This window comes from Melanotaenia boesemani, chromosome 17 (genome assembly GCF_017639745.1).
Source record: "Melanotaenia boesemani isolate fMelBoe1 chromosome 17, fMelBoe1.pri, whole genome shotgun sequence".
NCBI classification, from domain to species: Eukaryota; Metazoa; Chordata; class Actinopteri; order Atheriniformes; family Melanotaeniidae; genus Melanotaenia; species Melanotaenia boesemani.
Genome location: NC_055698.1, coordinates 7,283,033 through 7,307,667, shown reverse-complemented (window position 1 = coordinate 7,307,667; position 24,635 = coordinate 7,283,033). Strand labels below are relative to the sequence as shown.

Sequence of the window (24,635 nt, the reverse complement as noted above, 5' to 3'; positions counted from 1 at the left end):
GTTTACCTGTAAATGCTGCAGGAAATTCTTTGTTGTGTTTCTGTAGCAGTTGGTTGTCTAGTTTGGACTGAAGGGTCGTTGCCTTCTGTCTGTTGTATCTTTGTCTCCTCTTTCTTTTTTCTACTTTCTTTTTTTACTTCTCTTCACTATTCTACTTTTTTTTCTCCTGTCCCTTCTGGTCAAAATAAATAAATCAGATTACCAAGAGAAGACTTATACCCATAAAGCTCCCCTTGGCAAATCAAATTTGTTCAGCACAACACAGCAGCCAGACCATCATTCTACAAGTTATTAAAAAAAGCCTCCTCGGACCTACGCAGAGCCTACGGTGGTGACGCTGTAACCGGCCTTGCACAGACAAGTATAAATCCACCTTTAGTGTAGTATTTTCTTAATGACTTCCAAATATTTTTCAACCACTTGTACTTAACTATGTGGCTTTGTCCGAGATCAAGAACAAGAGCTTAGGATGAAATTATAAGGTCATTGTTTGACAATTCAGCTGCTCGCCTTGTTTCCAGTTAGGCCAACTACTTTTACTAAATTACAATTACTAGCAACATAGCCTTTAACGCCACCCTCTGGTAACAGCACAGCCCTTTTTTATTCACTTTAAGCAGGTCTGTAGAAACGTTTTCAATTAACATTTCTTTTTCTTTTTTTTTCTTTTTTTGTGGCGTCTCAAAAGATCACTACAGATTTTTTCACAAAAGGTTGAAAACCTTGTGAAAATGGTTATAGGGGCCTCATAAAATATGTCTAAAACAGAACACTAAACCTGCGGTGGAGAAAAAACTGTAGCGACACAAGGACACACTGACATTTATGTTAACATGCTTTTTTTTTATAATAATAATTCTGTCAACATGAGTCTACAGGGTTATTTGAGGTGGTTACAGCTGTTTGCACTGGCAGAATAATGGCTGAGATCAGTCTGTGTGTCACTTGTATGATTGAAATGGTAATGGTCCATGACATTAACTGCGACCTGACATATTTCCAATACTTGTTAAAGAAATGGAAGTTTGTATGGCATTGTTTTGGCTGAAACAGGCCTTGTGGGATGAAGATTAATACAAAATTGTGAAGCAACATATCAGCTGCTGAACTGACCCAATGCACATGCAGACAAGGCAAGCCAAGCCCACCTTGTCAAAACCCTTATCTCTCATCTGAAATGAGAACTTGCCCTGGGCCATGCTTGGAGAATAAAAATAAAAGACACGAAAAGAAATGCAGGGAGGACAGGGAGGGAAAATACTGAAAGGAAAATAAGCCAAAGGGGAAAATACAGAGTGATAAAAGGCTAAACCAGGTGAGGAAAGCAGGGAGAACACGACAGGGGTTGTGGATCACCCTGGAGGGTCAGAGGTGTGAAAAAGTTGTGGTTTGTCTCAGTCTCTTCCACCCCCTCGAGTCTACCTCCAACCACATCGTCCACAACACCTCCCACCTCCACCCACCCCCTCCAGGAGCTATTTAACATGGAAATTGATTTAAACAGAGGCTGAGATATCCGCAGTGGGACCTGAGGACAGGTGCCTCCAGTCAGCAGAGGGGAAGCTAATGAGAGGTGAGAGACCCGAGCAGAGCTAACAAGGAAAGCAGAGAGCACAATGAGATGGGAGAGGAGCGACAGGAATTACAGGGAGGGAGCACAGAATTGAAGTGAAATTGGAGAGAAATGAGGGAGTCGAAATTGTATAATTTCCAGCTCCAGCTCTCAGCCAAACTGCAAGACCAGAAATAAATAAATAAATGAGGAGCAAAAAGTGTGAGTGTTCAAGTCTGTATGTGGGTGTGGAGCTACAGTCTGTGGGTTACCAATATATTTCAGTCAGGCAAGAGGACCATTTGCTAGAATTATACCAATGTTGAAGTAAAGTTTCTAGTAGGAAGTATATTTCAGTAGCAAAATGCTAATGCATCTTCTCCATCCATGAGGTGCTGGAGTGCACATCAATTTATTGGACCTTTTTCTGGCCCAGTCTCCACCAATTCATGAAAGAAAGTTCACCAATCCAGTCGTCACTGGGAAAAGATGGGTAAATGGACTGGTGGAGTCTGGTAATAATAATTTAATGGTTTATGAAAATGTAGACCTCCATCATTCAACATTTTCCCAGACTGGTGTTAGTTAGAAAAACTTTAATTTGACTTTTTATTTTCTATGGATGCCCAGAACAGCCATGCTCACGGGTTGTTTGTTTGTTTGTTCATTTAATTATTTATTACGAGATAAGAGATTATTCAAATGCTGGGTTGTAAAGGGGATATAGGCATATTTCAGCAGCTACTACTCCATCTCAGGACCAACACAAAGAGACAAATATTCTGTCAGGTTCCCAGTCACTCCTAGGCAGAACTGGGAGACTCAGAGCAAACGAACATGCATGTCTTTGGATTGTGGGAGGAAGCCATGAGCAGGGACAGACTGGCCATCTGGCAAACCGGACATTTTCCCATCGGGCCGATGTGGTTTTTGGGCCAACACAGATTATTGGTTTGACTGGTCCATAAAATTCAGAAGATTGGTGGCCCAACTAACACTGGGCTGGCCCACTTAAGATTTTAAACACCACCCCTTTTGGTGTAATTCATTTGTCCAAATAGTCAGCACAGACCTTACCTACATGACCACCAGCCCAGGAAAAACATTGATCTGTGACCCATTGGTTCTGTTCTTACACCATGCTGAACCAAGCACTTTAGAGCCTACTTGGTTCTGTACCAGTAGAAGCAGGTGCCTATCAGAACCACGGACAGGAAACAGAGAGGAGGCGCAGAGAAATGATTTTTTTTTTATATACATTTATTTATTTTAAGACACTGGCTAAAATCCAAAAATGATTAACATGTTTGCCACAGCAGGACCTTCATCATGATGATGGTCCACATCACTGAGGATCTGTTCTGAGTAAAGACACCCATTAAACCCAGAAAGCTTGATCCATAAAAGCCAGTTAGCGGCAAAGTTAGGACGATAACACATCAATAAAACAGCTATTTAATTACCGCATTAGTTTGTCTTAGGGACGGACGGACGGACGGACGGACAGACCGACAGACAGACAGACAGACAGATAGATAGATAGATAGATAGATAGATAGATAGATAGATAGATAGATAGATAGATAGATAGATAGATAGATAGATAGATAGATAGATAGATAGATAGATAGATAGATAGATAGATAGATAGATAGATAGATAGATAGATAGATAGATAGATAGATAGATAGACACATACAAGCTAAATAACTGAGATCGAGGAAAATCCATCACTGATCAATGCATCTGAATTTTTTTTTCTGTCCAGTCCCACAAAGTCTAAAATTGTGATATGTCTTAATTAAGTTTTACCAACCACTCATTCGCAGAATTACACACATACATGCCGTGACTTGTAGCCTCTCCCTGGCTGTCATGAAGTCTGTTTTGATCAATGAAATCAGGTGTGACACAGTACCTCCTTCTTTTGAGCCCACCTAAATCATCTAGTTATTGTATCACATTATCATGAGAAAACCGCTCTCGTAATCTCTAGATAACAAGAAGATTAACTCATTATCTTGAGATAATGATTAAAAAAGGAATAATAGTTCGAGCTTGACTGCACTCAGCGTCCATAATTTCCCATTTCGGTTCATGGTAAAATAAAATTAACTTCACAACTTTGTTCATAAAGAACTTTATGTTTAACTAGCAGGCATCAAATGACTGTGTATGATTCATCTAAACTATAGCATTTACTGAACAACAGCTTTAGGTTCTTCTGCATGTTTGCATTTCCTTAAAGAAAAAAATTCAAGCAAACGGTATCCCCAGAGAATAACAAAAAGGGGCTCCAAGGCATAGATGCACATGAAACAACAACATGCTGAGATGCTCATTCTTGTTTGCTGCTGCGTAAAACTACAAAAAGCCAGTGTTTGGAGTAGTTATAGCATCAAAAGTCTTGATTAAGCAGTCAGAAAATTCCACTTGTGGCCCACTAGAAACTACCACCTTGAAAATAAAAAGCCATTTGTGTGAAGTGTATGAGTGCATAAAAAGGTTCAGGGCTTTGAATAAATGTTTTTCTGTGGGAAGCAATCATAATAAAGAGAGCCCTTGACTTCTGTTGCCTCCACTTAATGTCTTGGTTTTAGCTTATTCCTGTTATGAAAGCAGTTACAGAATACTTTTGTCACCAAACCTTGTCATTTAATGTCAATTATTAATCACCTCTTCTGATAAGCGGAGGTCCCTATGCTGACTGATCTTGAGAACTTCTGTTTGCACTCGAGTGCATCTGCACAAGCACCACAAAGGCTGAGACGAGAGGAAGCTACTTCATTATTTTTGAGTGAAACCAGCCATGACAGAAGCATGATGACATGACAGTCCGTCCTGGATGAAGCCATTGTTCTCCACCGCCCCCTTCCACACACACACACACACACACTGTACCTGAGCTGTCAATAAATAGAAGAGAAAGCTTATCTTCAGTGAAACTAGAGCCTCATTGATTTGTGCTTGCCACTCTGGGGATGTAAGAATTCACCATGTGAACTTGCCTCTGTATGCACTCGCTGAAAGATGCGCTTTTGAATATCAATGGGATTAGTGAAAGGTCTGGCTGTCATGGGCCATCAGATTGTAAACTACACCAAAAGACCGCCGTGTTGCTCTTTAAATGTGATCTCGCAAGTTGATAAATGTTATTTAGGTTACACGACAGGTATGGCATTTCCTGGCAATATCTCCTTTGCAGAAAGGCCCTCATCATTCTCTCCCTGTCTTTCAACAGAAACTCATGTATTTGGTGTGCTTTCTGTCTCGTATGCATACACACATGCATGTGCAAGAAATACAGGCTTGCTCTAGAGTATTCCAACTTGCACTGCGGCATCTTGTAAGTATTCCATGGCAACCATTTCAAAAGTAAGATTCATCCACTTTATATAGCTGGCCTAGTTTGTCTACTGCAACCCCCGCTGAGCACTGCCATCCATGATGTCCTGTACTGACTACTCTGCAGAGCAGAGAAGAGAGGAGGGACAGAATCTCAATGCAAACACCAGCATTAAGTCTGGAAAGTCTTCTGCTCTACTTTACAATGCCTTTAAAATAAAAAAGGACTATTTTGATAAGAAAAGCTATAGGTGGAGAATGTAAATTTACTTTAATATAAAACAGTGAGCATAAAACCAATATAAGGCACACAACAGGTGAGTTTAAACATGTGGTTTTACATCATGAAATTACCTTAATACATAACAGTAACTGGCAGAAAGTGGAGTATTTTGGTTTATGATTCAACACATAATAATCAACTGTAGTGCAGAAGCTGCAGTGGTTTCCAGCTGTAAAAAATTTTAAAAACTGGTCACAAAGACCAAAGTACAACAGGTATAAACATGAGATCTATATCTGGATTATAAAATAAATAAACTGGGGTATGTTTTCACGAGAAGAACCTAAGATAAGAAGCTGGATAATTGTACTTTTACACTGGGAGTGTAACATATAAATCCGCTGCAAATCTTAATCACCAGGCATGTTAACTGTGTATTTGGAGCTTTTAAATTCGGGAAAATTTCAAGCAATCAAATATATTACACTTTTTCCCATTAAACTATAAATGTTTAAATCCAGAGTGAAAACTAAACTAAATTCATTAGACTGCATTTTAAAGTCTCACTCCTGCAGTTATTGAACATGCTATGGCCATGTTACCATATGACAGAGAATACAGTAAATAGTCTGAAAACTCACACTAGCACACAAGCAAAGCTCCTCAGATGTGCACACATGAAAATAAAAGAAAATGGCAGTTTTACTCTCACATACCTACACTTCTCTATTCTGCTCTGTTCAATCACAACCAGCTGCTGACAGTACATTTGATGACAATCGGGAAATTAGAATTTCTAATTGGGGGGCCTAACATACAAAAGGAATTAAGTGTCATTATTATTATTAAATTATTTAAAAAGTTTTAATATCCTGCTTCTGAGCTACAATGAATCCAGCTTGATGTGAAGGTGAAAGGTTTAGTTGGTAGTGTGACACAGCAACTTGAACCAGTTTTTCAAACCTAGGGGGGCCTTAAATGAAGTGCATTAGTTGTGTTTTTGGGCGCTTTTAAAATGGGAAAATTAAACGGCCAAATATATGCTCTGAAGCACAGATTTTCTTTTCTTCCATATACTCTCTTTAATCCCCTAAAAACCCATCTGTGTTCCTGTATAAAAAAATGAACATGATTCAAAATATTTACAATTAAAGGAGGCTCGCAGCCTTAAAACAACTTGGTTACATGTTGTTTTAAGACCGAGGAGTTGCAGATAATTAAAATATTTAGGAATATTCCTGATGTCATGGTAATTTGGCCACAGATGTTTTAACCCAAGGACAAAAAGTATCACACTGACGATGCATTCATGTCCTGTCCCTTTCAACAAAATAACTGACAGTAATAGATAACATAAAGTAATACTAAGTGCGCCATACTTGATGACAACATTAGTAATGGGATGCTAACATTAGCACAGACGGTTTCTCCAGTCTCTCCTCAAGTCCCACTTACTGTTGACTGCTCGGAGGTCAGCAATGAGAAACCACTTATGGCAAAGAACTGCTGACAAGAGATGGATGAGGTGGAAAAAAAAAGAAAAAGAAACACTCAGCATTAATTGATGTTGCTTATTTTTGTGATGTTTCCTGGATGACTGATACAGTACCAGCCTTTATTATTAGCCGAGTGACAATAGAAGCTAGTGACGAATTAGCAAAGCAGTTGTCAATAAAAACTAATACTGCTAACCTGTACTTTTTGTACCATGCTTCTCCTAAATCCCCCCTCATAGCTAATGCTAGCTATATATTAGCTGTAAAGCTTCATCTTGCTAGTAGTCAGAATGAGTTCTGCCAATATTTTATGTAGGCTGCTTGACCCTGGTTATGGTTGAACAGTCTGAAAATGACCTGTCATCTTCTCATAAGCTATTTTCCTTGACTTTGGAAAACATCAAAGACTTAAGAAAAATGTGGTGGAAGACATTTTGGAAGAAAATGCGCTGAAACTGACCAAAATTCCAATGAAAATGAAGATATTGAACAGATAGCACGTAACATAATCCAGTGTTGTCACAAAGTCAGACTAACTTTCTTATTTGTATGTAAGGATATATATGTAAATCATTAATTATTACATTCAATGTCATTATTATCAAGATAGTTGGTTAAGAAAGAAGACGGTACAGAAGTGAAACATGTCACAGACTTCTCTGCCCTCATTTTATCCACATGAATAGCAGTTGAATGAACTGTCAGAAAGCTGAAGTGTTGGACACAGTTATCTTTCATTCATAAAGGATGGTCCAGAGCATAGTGAGCTAAAGGAGATATTACAAAGAAGCCTTAGAGCTCCTCTTCTTAATATTTTGATAATTCAAACAGCTCTTATCATTGCTGCAGCTTATTTACAGGTGATTTCACTCAAAGGGTTCTTAAGCAAAATAAACTTTTTAACTGCCCCTCCTGCCTTTCATTGACTGCAGAAGGTGGGAGAGGGACTGTAAGAGATGGATAGTGGCTGGCTACTATCTAGCCTTGATTTTTACTAGAAGTTACCTACAATGGGGGGGCGAAGCCAGAAATTGCATGTTTTCCTTTTATTTCATTTATTAATTTTTGAGATTAGGCACTGTGAAAGCAGCTTTTAGTTAAGATAGCAGGTGGCAGCTTTGCAGGTCCAAAAGCTTTTTGTCAGACAGAATCAAGTCCTGCTACATGGATTACATTTACAATGAACCACTTTAGATCACACTGAGCCCAAGAGCAGGCTGGCCCACCCAATTTCATTTCTTCTGCAGCCAAAGCATTACCATGTTTTCCCCCACTCAGATGAGATATCTGGATATATACACTCACCAGCCACTTTATTAGTTTCCCATGCTCTCACTTGGTTGGGCCCTATTTTCCTTCAGAAATGTCTTAATTCTTCATAAATTCAACAAGGTGTTGGACTTTATTGGCTGATTAGCTTTTTTTATTAGTAGCCAATGAGTGTATATAGTAAGCCACCACCAGATGTACAATTTTTCATTTTACTATTATTTTGTGGGAAAAAATAAATCGTGAACAAAAATCTTAACATTGCAGGAAAAAGATTCTTTTCCATAAAAATATATGTTCATATATTTTTATATGTAGTAAGCTCTTTATGGTTCCATGTATAGTGTTAGAATCCAAATACATCTGCAGTATTTATTACTAAAAATCATCCCTATATTTTGTCAGAGCCCTTTGCAATCTCCCTGGAACATCAAGGACACCATGGGTTAGGCCGGCCCCCTTTGAACACCTCATATCACCTACATTACAGCTTCTTCTGATATGTATGTGGGAGAGGCTGACAGTCACCCTCCTCACAGACATCGGCATGCAATGTTCCTCTGATGGTGTGAATCTGTCAGGGCCAGAGGATGCGATCCAGCTGTCCACCACATCCCCACCTCTACCAAACACACAGCATTTTCACACATCCACCTCCTGTCCTCCTCCTCGCTTGAAGAGAGAAGATAGCCTGGCTTCCAATCTCTCGCTTCATTCCATCTATTGCCGTAGACTGCACAGATGAAGAAAAAACGGCCGACTTGCCGAGAGGAAACATCAAAAATGACGGATGCGCAGCTTGCTCATATTCAAGTCTACTTTTATTGATCACTGCATAGTAACATTTACTTTCCTATCCACCTTTATGCCTTTGACAGTTAATCGATTGAAAAGGAGACGGCTTCCAAACCATCACTTATCTACCGTTAGATTATAGGAGACGTAGAAATCATTATTTCGGACATAATGGCACATAAAAACTGAAAAATCGTCTGTTTTGGATATGGCCCGTTGACATTTCATCTCTAAATGATAGTTTCAATCCTGATATCTAATGTTCTATCCTATAAGCAGCAGGCTTTTTCAATAAACCAAATGGAGCCTCTGACTTGGCTAATGCGGCCTCTGACCAGTGGATCGGGACAGAGATTTGTTTTTAATACAGGAAAGTACAGTTTTGACCTCTAAATGTAACTTAGCACCACAGGCAGCTGTAATATCATCAGTGATAATGGCAGAAAATGGCATGAAGGGGAATCAAATCAACAGAAGCATGATGGATGGATGTTAGTGTCTGCCTCACCCCCTCTTCTGTCGCTCTCTCACATGCATCCCCTTGGCACCATCTCACCAAATTATCATACTTGGATGCTGAGCTGCTGAGAACAGGCCAGCGTTGGTTACAGAAGTGTTTTACATTTGCAGCGAGGGTACATGCAAATGAGGCCTTTGCATTAGCATTGGATATCCTCAAGGTTCCACAACGTGACGCCGCGTTGTGTGTGCGCGCTCACCGTGAACTTGAGATACTGATCCGTACTCTCCGGGCATCTTTAAAGTCTCCAGCCTTGAATCTAATGTCTCCTGACAATGAAGTGCGGATAATAAACGGAACGGGGTTAAAAAATCAAATGTTTGGAACGGAGACGACACCAAGTGAGTGCAGCAAGCCTTACAGGAAGTAAAAAGAGTTCTTTTAATGTCTTATTCAAGACAAGTCAATTAAAAACAATTTCACAGCCTACTATAACGGGAGGGCTTATTTTATGGCAAATTAAGATGAAACAATTACATTTGCAGCACGAGGGGGAGGTCTGTGGAAGCTGTGTACAGGAGCATACAATCAGCAAAGGCTTCAAGTGGGCGTCTTCAAAGTTAGGACGTAATTACAAGAGGATAATGCATGGTAATTCAGCACTGACAAGACATGAATAAATAGAAAAACAGTCCATAAGAAATGAGTTGTGAGAATATTCTGTATTCCCAGTTAGTTGGATGTCTCTGTTGACCTGCTTCAGTCTTATTTCCTGTTCAAGTCTTTGCCAGCAGACTCTTTTAGATGATGTGGCAGCAAACTGGGTTTTGGGCAGCGCTTTTTTTATTCACCCTCCCCCCCCAACAGGACACCCCCACCTTCTTCATGCTGAGCTGCTCCCCGAGCACCGCTTCACTGGAGAGGAGACAAAAAACACAAAGTGAAGTGAAAACGGGGAGAGTCTGGCAAAGACAAAAAGAGTTTATTTCCTTTAATGCACTGGCTGCAGTAATTAGAGGTCATTTTCCTGCCAAGCAACACAGCTTTTCTACAGTAGCTAAGCAACCTGATTACTGCAAAGTCTGGCCGTTGTTTTGGATTAGTGCATTAAAATTTCAATCAGCAGCTAATGTGGTCTCAGGTCTCAGTTTCAGAGCATTTTAAAGAAAATGAGAGGTTAAGGCCAGACATCTTGTTTGATTCAGTGTTGTAAAGTCTGGACATGATGCAGCTCTTACCCTTGCTTTATAAACAAGGAAACTGGATTCTCATGTTTCATAGAAACTGGCAAGTCATTTTGAACACATCATTTTAAAATAAATAGAGCTATCTGTCAAAACATCTCCAAAGAGTGGCCTTGAACAAACTGTTCTCCAATGACAATAACAGAAAATATCCCTCCAGCTGCCATTCAACTTCTCCGGCCTTTCAAGTCTTCTCTCGTCCTGCTGGCTCCAGTTCTGGACTGCCCAAAGTCCTCATGCCTCTGCTTTCCTTCTGTCAGCTAACGCTCCTCATTAGTCACTTTCCCAGAGACTGCCCACCCCCCTCGCTTGTACTCGCTGAGGGGTAGCACAGCCACACACCAACTCTCAGGCACTGTCAAAAGGCGAGGCGACTTCCAGGAGCAGGGCAATCATCAGAATCAACCAACCTTTGAAATGCTGCAAATGCCACGAACGTGGAGCTGCTGAATAATGTGACACCAGCTGAACGGCCTCGAGGCGTCTGCAGCATACCAACTTACACAATGGTCTGTAGAGAAAAATGGGACAGCTTAAAAAGAACCATACCAGTGCCTCGAAATGTTTTAGACCATTACCTACAAATTGCAAATATGTTAGATTACAGCTGCAGATGGTTAATGACCAACTATAAAGATCCCAGAAAAAGCTGATTATTCCTGAGAAAGAGCTAATCTGACTAATGTAAAGTAACTTTAGGGATTTGCTTGAGATGGAGATTGACAGTGGTGAGTTTTCTGGATGAGACCTGCTGCCAAGAACCTGCACAGGTTCCAGGAATTTAATGGGTCCTGTTTAATGCTTACAGTAAAGGCTACATTTAGCAACAGGAACCCTTTCCAGGAACTTGGGTCTTCTGAAAGGTGTGTGGGGCTCGCAGTGCTTGGTTTAGCATTACTTGCATCCGTTTCTGTCTTAATATTCACAATAGCTCATTAAAAAAAAAGACAAAAAAACATTCAGCTTAATATAGACTGAGGAAACCAAAAGGCAAACGGGTCAACCAAAGTTGAGAAATAAACAATGTAAAAACTGGTCATGGACTAATACACAAATAAAAACCACACAGAACACCAGCAATGTACCATTAACAGACTTTTAGCTTGAACAGCTTCTAGTTTAACCACTTTATGGGTTGCTGTTTGAACAGTGAAGCAGCTCAGATGGTCCAACAAAGAACAACACACTTAACTTTTCCAAGTTATCCTGTACATCAGAGCTGAGTGGAAAATAATCTTTTAGCTCCTTTAAAGCAACATACATAAATTTCCAACCCTAAAATAATTTTGATGGCACACTGACATTCATCATGTTCATTACTGGAGCCGTCGTTGTAATCCACACTTTACAACACTGTGTTCCAGCCTGGAGGTCTTGTTAAGCTACGTTTTGCTTTACAGCATCGTGTCTCGTGCCACAAATAGAATAACAGCACACTAGCCCTTTTCAACAAGCACCGTTACCGATTCACCAAAGAAACCCAAGAGGACATTAAAGGAAGTGACAGAAAGAGAAAGCAAAGTCACCATCAGGACTGACTTTTACTGGCTGGAGAGCTCAGAGAAGAGAAAGGACGCAGGACAGAAGCTGAATGAGCTTTCGTTAGGGGGCGTCAAAGTGCAATATCTGCCAAAGATTACCGTTACCGCTTTTTAAAAGAAGCTGGTAGGCATTTACGTTCCAGTAACGTTTGATTGAAACGCACCAATGAAATTTATTTTAAGTTTCAAACTCTATGCTGAGCTGAAAAATGACTCCAGGAATATTACGGTTCAATCATTGGATATTAAATTTTGTGATAACAGTTTTGATTTGATTCAGGAGCCAGCAATCAATACGCTGATTTAACAGAATCAAATGACAAAAAAAATCAACTAAATATCAAATTCTTATTTTATTCCTGAAATTCTAATTAAATTTATTCCAAATTAATTTTTTCCGACATTTAAAAAAAACAAAACAATCTTTTCATTTAAAACAAAAAGGCTGCTACTGCTTCAAAATGTTTATACTACAGTTGCAATAGAAAACAAAAATAAATTTCCATTTGTAAACATTAATGCAGGATATAGTTGAAACATTAATCCTACTTAGACTCTCAAATCAAATATCTTAACTTAGTTATAATAACTAAGTCGGTAACCCCCGACTTTATCTGCTACAGACCACATCTTTGGAAATCAACATTTTCCTCATAAACATTTTAAAGTTTTCATTGTCAAAATAAGTAAATTTAAACAATTTAATGTACTTTATTTTAAAAAAATTCCAAATGATAACTGTATAAAGATATTTTTAATTTGACTTGATGTTTCAGGCTCAGTCATTGAATTAATGTATTGATGTAGATGAACGTATAGTTACAAAAACAGTTAATAAACAAATAAGGGAAAAAAAGCTGAAAACAGACAGTTTTCAGGGAAAGAAACACCAACATCTATCTGGAAGGTAGGACTTGTAGTGGAAACAATGGATAATTAATTGTCACTGGGCCAAGACACCCAAAAGCCCAGCAGGACAGTTCTTTAAAACAAGATGGGACAGGAAGCAGCAGCGAACCAACCTGAGGGCTGCAAGGTCTCCAGCAGACCGTCGGTCTCCGGGCACTCAGTGACCGATAGCTGTGCCTGGAGGAAGGACAAAGCCCAAATCAACACCTTGTCTAAAAACACTGGGAGAAACTTGAAACTTGTCATGCAAAGTCTACAAGAGAAGATATGCTCATGCAACTCAGTTTTTGGATAACTGTACAGGCATTTTTTAATTACAGTAAGCAAATAAAAAAGTAACAGCAGCTCAGCTGTACAGAAAATATTGTCAGATTTGGCTTGGTTCATTTTAGCTAGAGTTGCATTAACACTATCCTAACATATTTTGTTAGTACACAAAAACAGTTATTTTGGTACATAAAATCCACTACTGTGTAATGTTGGAAGTTACTTTTTTCTTACTTTTGAGTCGATTCTTTTTGTTGCAATGACTAATAATATTTTAAGAAAGTGTTTTACCAGCAAGTTTATGTCAAAGGATAAACACACTACGAAATTAAACATTTAGGGTTAGGTTACCTTTACAGTGGAGTTCTCTAGGTTATAACCATCCTCTCCATTGCACTGCCATTACTCTGTACTAAAGTAGCCATCGCGCCAGCGTCATTCATGACAATGAGGCCTAGACCTGAATGGTGGTTTGAATTCAGTTAATTTTCAGACGCTATAAAAGCAATTCTCATTGACGATTACGACCACAGGTAAGAGGATTGAAAAAGTCTTATACATACCCAGGCATTCAATGCTTTACAACTCTATACACATTAGGAAGCTATCCAGGTTATTTTAGAGGTCTTACCTCTGGGTCCTTTTTAAAAAGTATAGAAAGAGAGAGAAAGAATAAGTTGTGCTCTTTTGATAATCAGTCAAGACATCATTTAGTATAGTTAAAGTCTTCAGACGTAAATACATTCATTTAGATTTAAAATGCGGTTTTGAATGAGAAACAAAGGAAAACACCTACATCTGACTGCTGAAAGTTGTTTAAAAAAGGCCATTTCAGAATTTTACTAGGACAGGAAACAAATAAAGCAAGTTAAGTTTCATAAAAAACAAACTAAGCTTTATTGACAAACTGCTGCAAAACATCTTTTGGACAGATTTAGTAACCTATTTAGGCAAGCTTACACAAGTAGCATAATGCATTTTATGGAGAGGGTACAGATACTAGTGGCAGAATAAGTACAGTTAGGATGTTTTAAAATATGTACAAGAGTTTGGATTGAGCTGCAGGATCCCTTCTCTACAGTAAGAGAAGACCCATGTGGAGATTTTTGTCCCAATCCTTCTTTTGTGTACTTTGTGCATGCAGTTTATTATAGAATCAGATCACAAAATGAAGACCTGAACTGTTTAGATTAACAGGCCATGTCTCAGCCAGATTCTCATTAAAGAAACATTTTGTCTTTAGTCTTAAATTGATATATTTTTTTAACAAGTAAAACAAATTGAGGATATGAGGACAGTCCATCTCAACAGTGTCTATTGGGGCTATATTTCAAAACTCTAAGTTCAATCACAAATATTGCTGCCTAAGTCTACATGGACAATGTTTTAGAAACTATTTAAAAACAAACCATTATCAAGAATGAATTGTACCGATTCCATTAACATCGATTTAGCGTTATCTTATTTAAGATTTGTGTGTTCTTTTTGTCGCTATATTACATAATTAAAGTTTAAAAAGTTCTTTTATTCGGCTATATTAACAGAATTTTGAAATGTAGCCTAAATGGGAATCTGCAACTGACCCTCAACAGATTCTTTGTATTTAAAAACAATTAAAATAGATTCATTAGACAAATAGGTCATGAGCCTCTAATCCATTAGGATGTGTCCCAGACAGTTAAAAAAAATTAATGATCAACAATGCAAAAAGAGAAAAATACAGATCAAAAAAAAGAAAAAATTCAAATGAAAATTTTTAAGAGGGGAGAAAGAAGTAGAAATAGAAAAAGGGGGAGGGGACGACAGCTTTTCCTCTCTGGCCATCTACAAGCTGTCTGATGGGTGGTCGGTTGGTTGAGAGGCGGTACAAAGTAGGGGTCAGGGGAGGGTGTTCGTGGTCAAATCTCAAAAACCAGTTCTGATTTTCAGTTCCCAATTTGCTCTCTTGTATAAAGTCCAGTGTAAGAAAGAAAAAAAAAAAAACAAAAAAAAAGAAAGAAAGAAAAAAACAAACCAAAGACAAAACGGACAATTACTTTTGTCAGGCTTCTTAAAGCGAGAGCTGCCGTGGTAGTGGGGCAGTTATCGGGGCGACACTAAGGGTGGCGAGTCCGCTTTAGTACTGCCGGTACGGGTGCTCCCGGTATGCCGTTTTGCCGCCCCTGGATGGGGGAAGGGCCTTCCCTGGAGTTGTCCGCTGGGTGCCGTTCCAGTCGTCTTGGCCTGGACAAACAAAACAGAACAATTCAACTTTGGTCTAAAACAGACTTTGTTTGAAACTCGAAGCTCGACAGCACTACTAGTGTTCAAAACCTCCATCCACGCTCCACCTGTAAAGCTACAACGTAAACCTGAATTTGGTTTGAATATTAACTTTTTTGTAATAAATTATGTTTTGTATAAATGGTGCCTAATTAATAAAGCAAATAAATTGTTTCTATTTTCTTTTTTATCATTCTGCAGCTTGATAGCAATCAGCCAAAATGTGTCAGTAGGGGGTGGGGGTATTTTTTTTTTTTTTTTGTTATGGGGGTATTTTCAAAGCTCAATGTGTCTGGACAAAAAGGCTCAAGGGAAAATAATATTCGGCAGCAATTAAACCTTTTGCAACTGCCATCTAATAAATTTGAGTAATGTGCTTTACAGCAGGTGTTATGTTTACATTTAGACTATGTCAGAATATTCTGCTGTTTCCATGTTAAAGCTGGTATTATGACAGGACAGGGAGACACATCCTCCACCACAGACTGTTGACCATCAGGGACTGAAATGATGATGGTTACTGACATTTCCTGTTATTTTATCTCAGTTCTGCTAGCTTCTCTCTTCATACCCCTCCCCTTTTGTCTATGACAAAAAATAATGACATGCACCATTAAAATATTCTCTTTAAAAGATTTAAAGGGGGGCGTCAATCTGGTATGCATTTTTTGCATTTCCACAGGTAAATACTGTGAAGGGTACCAGAATATTCAACCCAAACCGTCCCACTTTTCTGGGACCCTTCTGTTGGCGCCTCTATCACTACCCGGCTGATAACACCACCTAACGGGTAACGGTAAAGTTGGCTATAGAAACGCAACCGATTTGGATTTTCTGAACCAACCCGTTTTGATCCTGCCCTACTGGTGGAAATGGGGTTTTAGTTCAATGAACTGATAGTTTGTAGTTAAAACTAATGATCACCTATGTTGACGCAACTTAAGCCGTTTAGTTTAAGCGTGTGTTAAAGTGGTTTAGGGGAATGAGTTTCCCTTCATATTTCTAATCAACTAAACCTGGATTAGTGCGTTTACTCCTTTGAGTTGGTCAATCACGTCAGACCGATATTTGAGAACTACCTATAAATCAATCACTAAATCGAGCACCATTGTGGCAGATTTATTCCATACCAACAAACACCAACTATACAAATCGTAAACAATCTCACTTTCTACTAGAAATGGTCATTTTTGCTCAGGCAATAAAAAGCCTTCTTACCATATGAGTCATATGACTCTGTGGTCTCTCCGTGTCCGTAGTCATAATATTCTGGTTCTCTGGTGGTCCAAAACAGCAAAGAGAAAGAAGAGAGGAAAAAAAAAAACACTTTAATCTCTGAAAAAAGGAAAAAAAAACATCACAAAGCTGCTAACTGTAATGTCCAGGGAGATGATAATTGGCTTTCACAGATAAGATCAAAGCCTCGTTCTCTTGAGGGGAACATCTGAGTGTGATCAGGTCCTCCTAATAACACCACCATCCAAAACATGTAACACCAACTACTATCTGATGAACCTAAGCAGGATTGCTTTTATTCTCAAATCTTAGCTCAAGTGAAAGCAGAAACCAGGCGATGTTGGAAGAAGCAGGTAAAAAGCAAAGATTCACTTACGCCTGCGGCTGGCTGTAATAGCCGTCGTATGAGTCGTAGGTTGTGTCTGTGTAGCTCTCATCGTAGCCCTGGAGAGGAGCAGAAACAGAGCCAGAGTGAGATTTAAGGAGAGGCTTGTTCATGAATCATGAATGTCAAGATGTCCCCAAAGTGCTACACTTGTACTGAAGCAGACATGCACCACCTCATATCTCCAGCTTCCAAAGTCAGATCCTGCCTATACTAGTCAGGTAAATCAAAGCTAGCAGCGGGTCTTAGACCAAAATTAACAGTAAAATTCTCTAAAAATTTCATTTCACTTTATCCTATAAGAGATTTGTATTTGTCTGCTTCTAGCTTGCTAATTGTTGGGATAGACTCCAGCTTCTCCACAACCCTGAACTGGACTAAGCGGTACTGAAAATGAATTAATCTGTTTGTATTGCACACTTACATATTCCTCATAGCCTTCAGCAGCTGCACCAGGGGTGTGCTGGTGAGCAGAGGGTGGTGCCATCCTCTGAGGTGGTCCACCAGCCAGGGGTCTAGCCCGGGGTGCCACAGCTCCCCTGCTGGGTGCTGCAGGGGGTCCTCCTCTGCTCGTTGGGGCACCTCTGACTGCACCACCTCTGCCTGGGCCACCTCGCGTCACTCCTCCTCTACCTGCACCACCACGAGGAGGCATCCCCCTTCCCCTTAAAGAAAGAACAGATGTGCGTACAAGGATGAACTGCTGAGTCTTACTTTTAGGGACAAAATAAACAGATATTCATTTATTCAAACACGTTTTGTCTTGAAACTCATGTGCACACATCTCCATACCTGTGCTGTCCGGAAGGTGGGACTCCACGGCCTCTCCCCGGCATGCCCCCTCGGCCTCGGTGCTCCTGCCCTCCGTTCAGGTAGCTCATCTCCATGAACTGCTCTTGGCAAATGTCATCCATCATATCCTGCACACAGGGAACAAGAGTAGTGAGAGGATGAGAAACAAGAGCACACAATCTAGAAGAGGTCTTTCCTAGAGAGGTCCCCCTCCCCCCACCTAATCCAAATGAGTGGCTAACAGAGCAAGTGAAATAAAAAGTCTCAGTGACTCACAGTTAAAGAGAGGAGGGGGTGGGATGTGGGAGGCTGGAGGGCATTCATCCACACTCCCTGCCTTCCCTGTCTTTCCATCATGCACGACATGTAAATCTAATCCCTCTAGCACTTCCTCACGTCTGGTGCAACGGCATTAACGGTTACCTGATTTTATCCACAGACACAATAAGTTGCTGCAGGATTAGCGAAGCTGCCCGTGTGAGCAGCACAAATCCTGTAACGCAATCCACCGTCTTTCTTCTGGGAGCAATCGCTGGAGCTGCTCTGTGACCCAATCAATTCTTTTTCACATATCAGTCCCCCAGTCAGGAGCGATGACAGGACTAATGATGGTGAAAAAAAGGAAGAAAAAGGTGTCTATGCGGATAAGCAGGGCAGGCAGCAGCCTTTGATTTATCTGCAGCAAAAAGCAGTCAAACAGTCGTTTGACTGATTCCAAACTCATTTCAGGAGAAGAGTGCATTGGCCTCAGCTCCTGCTGCATCTTTAACCATTACTGTGTAGAGATTAACTTTCTATAGAGAACTGAAAATCTCTTCACACGGTCGAAATGATCCATTTTAGCATCTACGTTGTTAGGCATGAAGCTATACTAACCTGAGCACAAATACAGGCAAATGTCTCCAACACATTACATCCTCCCATTTCCTTCAAATGCAGCCCTGCTGCAAATGACTACAGCCTTTAATTGCAGCGATGGGTGCTGTAGAGGACAGCTTTTTCCCCCACTTTCTTTCTTTTTTACATAACAGAAATACCAGCGTCACAGCTGGTTTTCTGGTCTATTTATCTTTTAACTCTGATCCAAATGAGTCTCCCTTCTAAAGAAGCCTGTGCACTAATTAAAAAAATCCAAGATATCTCACAACCCCTGGGCCTGCTGGCCTGGTTTGGGTGAAGCCGTTGTTAGAACACACCAAGCCTCAGCCAGGTTTGACAGCAAAGCAGATTTGGACCTGACTAAACTTTCTCAGTATAGATTCATAATGTAGGCGTCGTCGGCTATGTCGGGTGATTATGCCCACATGTCTGTCAGAGAGTTGTTCGTCTCCAGGCTGATTTCTGAGACATTGGTAAAAGGTGGACGGACGTGTAGGCAAACTACAGGAGGGGGTTGACGCTGTCAGTGAAAGCGACCTAATTCCTCCCTCTTAAGCTGATTGCTGTACGTGCCTGGACTGTGCCATCCAGTGCGTTTGCACCAGGAACATACCCACTCACTCTCTTATGTCTGTCCTACTGGGCACCCTCCCAGAGCTTTGTCTAACTGTGAAAGGCATACCCTCAGTCAGTTATCGGAGAGCACAATCAGTCAGGTCTAAAACTTTTTCCTACTCAGAATTCAAAGATGTTCCTAACTCGCCAATGAGAGAAGCCATGGAAGCCTTTTTAATTTTTAACACTTCAAAAGAACATTTTTTTTTATTCAAACAAGGGCACAAAGTGGTTTTAGTAGACTCCTCCCCTCCCCAGTCTGCAAGACTCGATGAGAGAAATTACTCCATTTAGAGCTGACATGATTAGTCCATTACTTGATTAAAAAATTAATTACCAACTATATTAATATTAATCTCACATCACTTTTCAGTGAGCTACTTGAAGCACAGCCCAGCTTCATCTTCCACCTCAGCTGTGATGATTTCTGAGTTTGTCTTATATTCAAGTCAGTCAGCCATTTTTGGGATTTAGGGTGCAAGTTTTCTAAATATATCTACTTTAGCTTCATTAAATTACATTTTTATAGACCACACAGATCATTTAGAAAAGACTGGGCTGATTTGAAGTGTTTGAGAACAGCAATATCAAATAAAAATGGCCGCATGGTAGCGTAAACTTACAGGAAACAGGAACTTTTTGACCTCCTCCATGGCGTGTGCCATGCGCAGGTAAGCATCCGGCACGGGGGCGAACACCTCAATGAACACATGCAGCTCCATGGACAAGTGGGCATACTTGGGCTCGCCGCCTTTCCTCAGCTCCTCCTCCTGAAGGAAGGGCAACATGGTGTTAGTGAGCCAGAGGAAGCATGCAGCTAATGCAAAAATTTAATTATGCAAGAAGTAATCGCATTTTATCTGCCTCAGAATACGTGGAGGAAAGGTGTGGTGTTTCCTTCCTCAATCAGACTGCTATATAACAGGTTTAGCAGGCTATCCTTAAGATTCCTGGAACAGATGTGCAGTGAATGGATGCCCTTGGCTTTATGTTAATGTTAACATCTGGGCTCCCTGCCTTTTATCCTTTTGAAGTGAAGCCCAGATGCTTTTTGCCTCATGTACCTTTCAAACAAGTGTGTAACGGGAGGAGTGTGTGTAGTACCTTGGCTTTGTCCCTCATAGATCCTTTGCCCAGCACAGAGATCTTGGCTCCAGTCTCCTCCTGCAGACGTTTGATTGTGTTGCCCTGAGGTCCTAAAATCTTCCCCACAAAATTGAACTAACAGAGAAAAACAAAGCAAAGCAAAATTAGCCTGACAACCAAAGCAGGCTCCAGTTTAATACCCAGAGAACTAAAGGAGCGATCGCTGTCAGGGGTCTTGTCGCACATACTGCAACCTTAAGTGGTAGATTTACCAGACAAAGTCGATATCAGTCTCAGAGGGTTGTAATGCCGTCAGCTGCTATTCGCTACAGTCTTCTATGCAACTGAGCCAGAGCCCACTCCTAACATAAAGCTGGGATCTTGTTCCCTCAACCTTTCAACAAAGTAAGAATCATGTCTTACAATTAGCTGTCACTGTCAACTACGTTTAGCAAAAAGCTGTACTTAAGCAGTTCTTCCCCGGGGGTTGTAAAAGTGGCTTCTACAATCTGAAACACAAATTAGCATCGTCATCCCTGACACTGTTGTGGCATGTACAGACTGAAACCAAGTCAGGAAGATCAGACGGCTGTCAGAGCCCTAGAGAGCGCTCTCATTTATCACATTGATCCTGCTTGTTGTAGGAAGGATCTATAAGTCTAATTCTTACTAATAAAGTCAAGCAGATTACATCCACTTTTGACACAACAGCCCGCCTGAGCAGAAATGTGCAACTTAAGCAAACACATTTTACGGTACAGCATTTCTGCATCACGCAGCTGGTGATCTGTTTTCTAAGTTCCACAGGGCAGATTATCAAAAGCATCCTTAATCAGAGACGCTTACCCCTAAAAGAAATATGAAATGCAACTGGATAAATGCTCACGAGGTCACATAATGAAGCCAAGTTAAGCTTCACTTTAAATGAAAGCAGGACCTGAACAGAGAGAAATATACAGCCATCCCAATTACAGCTAAATTAACATTTTGGTCTATTTGGTGATATTTTAAAACATGTCAGTATAGGCTGTAATTATAGTCTGGAGCTTAGAGATCAAGAGTTGAGAGGAGTAATTTGAGACTCCCAGGTAACCCATGGCTTTGTGTAATTGAAACACAGCAGCAGGGTAAAATTAAATCAAGGGGAGTTAGAAGAAAAAGAAGAAAGAAAGGAAAGCAGGGCAACGAAGGCTCACCTTTGGGTACTGTTTGACAGGTATGAGCACTCGCTCCTTAAGTTTGATGTTCTTTGTTGTGAAAAGGTCCAGGTAGGTCTCTGCCTCCTTTTTAGTCTCTCCTTTCTGGAATCTATCGATTTCTAGAAGACAAGAGGTAAAAAAAAAAAAGTCAGTTTTGATAGGAAAAAAAGAAGCCAATTTTAATATCTTAAACCATCACAAAAAAGTTCATAGCTTGGCAAAAAAAGAAATCTCACAAGCTAAATTAACCAACTTTGGGATTAACAAAGCCATCTGTACGTTTTGGCTCAAAAAAAAGCTAATTATTTCAGGTGTCTGAACACAACATGACATTAACTCATCTTAAAGTCAAAGTCTACTAATCCATTAAAAATTACTTAAACATTGTGTACATTCAATAATAGGAAATATTGCATTTCTCTGCCATAAAAAAGCAGAATATCTGGTTTTTCTGTTGCTGATCTCCAAACAAAATGATCGCACTTAAAAAAAAAAAAAATCAGACTAATCCATTATCAAAATACCATTAACAAATGTTTTCATACAGTTTTTAACAGCATTCTGAGAGATGTTTGCCATTTGCCCCACATCTCCACCATGCAGCACAGCCGTGGCAGCGTCTTCACCCCTCAAACCACCACCTCTCTCCTGGCCATGACATCTCCTGAGTCTGGATGTGCAAACACGTCAGCTTCACCACAGTCTACCAGCTGCAGATCCAAGGGAAGCTTCGGTAGACGTTTCACCCAGACCAACTCGCAGCACATCCTGACACACTTTGTCATATTTGCAATTCCAGACATGTAGCCTAGATTTTTGCACATCACGTAAGACAACCACGCCAACTAAAATTATCAGCCAGGTTTCCTGAGATGCTGGTGGGGAACAGACAAATACAGACTGGGCTTTGAGGAGAGGTTCACAACCACACAAGCAACAGCAGACAAAAGTAAGTCACTTCACTTTGTCTATGATGATGTTTATTTTTTTTTTTCATTTAAATAGCCGTGTACAGAAACAGTAATAACTTCATTATTAAAAGACTCATACATTATTTTACATATAAAGCCAAATTATGTAACATATTAAAAGTGTAATAAAAGAAGAAGATTGCAAACAGCCACCGGGTGAGACATAAACACGGTTTTGTTTCTTTTGCCTCCAGCACAGCTACAACTGAAGACCCGGATCTACCACAGCTGTAACCGCCCTCACCAGCCCGGAAAGAGCACTCACACGACGGGAGACACCGGGGCTTCAGGCTCCCCGAAACCGTTATCATTAGGCCGCCTCTCTAGCTTTCGAAGAGAAATGTGACCCTGGGTTTTAATGCGGTCAGCTGCGCACATTTTTCAACGTAACTGTCAAAGCAAAATCTAAGACGCCGAGAACAAACGATCCGTCCAGAAAAACCATTAAAATTTTTAACTTTAAACTCTGCACGAGCACCACCACCCCCCTCCTCCCCTCCATAGTATGAGAGGCATCAGCGGCGACGTGTCGCAGCTGCGCGAGGGGAAGCGGAAATTATCTAGCAGCAAAGTGTGTCTCCCTCTGTGAGGCCGTTGAAGCTGAAACGTGTTTACTGTTTCAGACACCATTCATTAACTATCATTTAACTAACTCCCACATGTATTACGCGCGCCATGTTTTGATTACTAGGCTGCGAGGTGGACCTAAAGTCAGTACTGCGGTCACGGGCCCGAGACAGTTCGCGTCCCGACTGCAAGCACATGGCGCTGAATGCGTCCAGGTGTGCTTTTCTATTTTCAGGATATTAGCTTTAGCCCCATACTGTTTGTGTACTCGCTTTGACTCAAGGCGTAAACAACCTCGTGGGGGAAAAAAAATCCACAATTTAACAGCTCTTTACCTGCGTTTAAAAGTTTCATGGCGTGGGTGAATGATGAGTCCAGGCTGTCCTTCTCCGCCAGAAGCTCGGGGAGATATTTATCGTCGTTCTCCATCTTGTTGAATTCAAAGCGATCGGAAGAGATGGGGGGAAGTCAGTATCGATGCAACAAGAAAAGCGTTAAAACTCCAATAATGGCAGAAGGGGATAAAAAGAAAAAGTAGTCCGGTTATGTAATTATAGAGTGCGGCGTATCTCCTGTGCAGACGGTACTTTGCATGTGGCTACCGGCCGTTTTCTGGGTCGGACGGGTCCGAAAATGTGCCTCGTTGTGGTGTCCTACCCGACTTGCCCCTCTGTTCAGCAGCGGTGGCTGGTTGGAAATGGGAGAACAAAAGCGACGAGAGAGTAGAAGAGAGATACGACTCTAACAGACGGAAATGAGCTCAGAAAGACGTAGTTGTCCGGATTGACACCGCCTACTGCGCGCCTGTGTGTACGCCTCTAATCTCCACAACCCCATTTTACTCTGGTTTGAAACAGTTGTAATACAAATATCCAAAAAGTCCTCTACTACTTTATTCACTTTCAGGGAAATTCATAACAAAACGGTCTCTAATATTTTTATTTATGAAAAACTTAAAGAGCTAAAATATTAATGACCATTTGGCAATACAACGGCACTTTAAAACGATTTTGTGGGGATTTTGTGGAGTGGAGGTTACAAATAATGTATTTAATTTGTATATAGCCTATCATTGCAATGATTATTAAATAAAAATATCTAACAGTGCTCGTACAGCTTTGTTTTGAAATATTTGGATGCCATTATCATATACAGTTTGTATAGAGCATAATATGTATTGAACTGCCATGTACTGCTATATGAGACCTTTTCACACTAACTGTGATTAATTAGTGAACAAAAATCCGGTTAAATAAAGCTGCCCTGAATGAGTGGGGCTTTCATATGAGGCTCTCTATTGCCCCTTAGTGGTAGTCCTCACTAAGAAAGCTTTGACTTAGTGAGCAGAAACCAATACTTACTCTAGTCATCCGTTTTCCTCTCACTGGTGTATTGATTTAAAAATGCTTACATGTGAGTGAGAAGCGTAGTAAGGAGAATGTCTGGTAGACACATCTCAAGGATTGATTTCTCCCACTCAGCCAGTGGTAATGAACCTGCAGTGCTATTCAGTGAAGCACAAGGGGGTCAAAAGTTAGAGCT

General features: G+C 40.4%; 1 protein-coding gene across 4 annotated transcripts; it reads right to left on the bottom strand.

Moving 5' to 3' along the window:
• Positions 1-9,562: 9,562 nt before the first annotated feature.
• Positions 9,563-23,837, bottom strand: khdrbs1b (KH domain containing, RNA binding, signal transduction associated 1b). Of its 4 annotated transcripts, XR_006013479.1 has the most exons (12): positions 23,429-23,837; positions 21,553-21,674; positions 20,375-20,491; positions 19,894-20,040; positions 17,777-17,904; positions 17,409-17,649; positions 16,976-17,043; positions 16,582-16,640; positions 15,138-15,324; positions 13,898-13,943; positions 12,948-13,741; positions 9,563-10,055 (listed from the first exon to the last, which is right to left on the bottom strand). XR_006013479.1 is itself a non-coding variant. In XM_042012013.1 (9 exons), the coding sequence occupies exons 1-9, from the start codon at positions 23,520-23,522 to the stop codon at positions 15,218-15,220; spliced, it is 1,083 nt and encodes a 360-aa protein (XP_041867947.1). In that variant the 5' UTR covers positions 23,523-23,837; the 3' UTR covers positions 13,975-15,217. The 4 variants fall into 4 exon arrangements, 1 of the variants encoding a protein (XP_041867947.1); XR_006013478.1 differs by having other exon boundaries at positions 12,948-13,943; XR_006013477.1 differs by lacking the exon at positions 13,898-13,943 and having other exon boundaries at positions 12,948-13,011.
• Between the last annotated feature and the right edge of the window lie 798 nt (positions 23,838-24,635).

What these genes read in the sequence shown, in the direction of transcription:
- khdrbs1b (XM_042012013.1), bottom strand. Translation starts at nt 23,522, where the DNA reads ATGGAGAACGACGATAAATATCTCCCCGAGCTTCTGGCGGAGAAGGAC. An exon ending in TATTACAGCCAGCCGCAGGC is followed by an intron (nt 16,641 to 16,975) that starts GTAAGTGAATCT and finishes TTGGACCACCAG; the next exon opens with AGAACCAGAATATTATGACT. An exon ending in AGAGTCATATGACTCATATG is followed by an intron (nt 15,325 to 16,581) that starts GTAAGAAGGCTT and finishes TTGTTTGTCCAG; the next exon opens with GCCAAGACGACTGGAACGGC.